The sequence below is a fragment of the Meleagris gallopavo genome, unplaced genomic scaffold, assembly GCF_000146605.3.
Source record: "Meleagris gallopavo isolate NT-WF06-2002-E0010 breed Aviagen turkey brand Nicholas breeding stock unplaced genomic scaffold, Turkey_5.1 ChrUn_random_7180001870400, whole genome shotgun sequence".
NCBI classification, from domain to species: Eukaryota; Metazoa; Chordata; class Aves; order Galliformes; family Phasianidae; genus Meleagris; species Meleagris gallopavo.
The window spans coordinates 1-600 of record NW_011135327.1 but is presented as its reverse complement, the minus strand read 5'-3'; the positions used below and the strand labels follow the sequence as shown (position 1 = coordinate 600).

At 71.7% G+C, this 600-nt stretch overlaps 1 protein-coding gene across 1 annotated transcript; it reads right to left on the bottom strand.

Moving 5' to 3' along the window:
• Nucleotides 1-3: 3 nt before the first annotated feature.
• Nucleotides 4-594, bottom strand: MGAT1 (alpha-1,3-mannosyl-glycoprotein 2-beta-N-acetylglucosaminyltransferase; the record flags this gene model as incomplete). Its single annotated transcript, XM_010727105.1, has 1 exon — nucleotides 4-594. A coding segment is annotated over one exon (591 nt), but the record flags the coding sequence as incomplete, so codon positions are not given.
• Between the last annotated feature and the right edge of the window lie 6 nt (nucleotides 595-600).

Genomic DNA, 600 nt, shown 5'->3' with positions numbered 1-600 from the left:
GGTGAAGGGCACGAAGCGGCGGTTGAGCGCCATGTGCCGCAGGTGCTGCTCGAAGAACTGGCCGTGGCTGACGCCCTTGCGGCCGAAGGTGACGGTGCGGGACACCTCGGGCCGCACGCACGCCCGGCCCCGCCGCTGCTCGGGTTGCCGCATCCAGTCGTCCCAGAAGGCGGGCGGCCACTTGGGCTCCAGCTCGTCCCACAGGCGCGCCGTCAGCAGCCAGCCCAGCCCCGGGAAGAAGTCGGTGCGGTACAGCAGCTCCGGCCGCTCCGCGTCCACCAGCTGCTCCTTGCCGTTGTCGTGCCAGGCCGAGGCGCACCACAGGCTGCCGTCCGCCAGCAGCAGCGGGTAGACGGCCTGGAAGTACTCGTAGAAGTCGGGCGCCACCTCCAGGTCGTCCTCCACCACGATGGCGGCCGGGTAGCGCAGCTCGCGGAACACGTGACCCAGCGCCCAGCGGTAGTGGCGGGAGATCCGGTAGTAACCCACGAACTTGCGGTGCTCGGCCGGCACCGGCGGCGCCTCGGAGCCGTGCGGGGGTCGGAGGCGGGACACGGAATCGCCGTAGGACGAGATGACGGCCGCCGTCTCGCTGTGCCC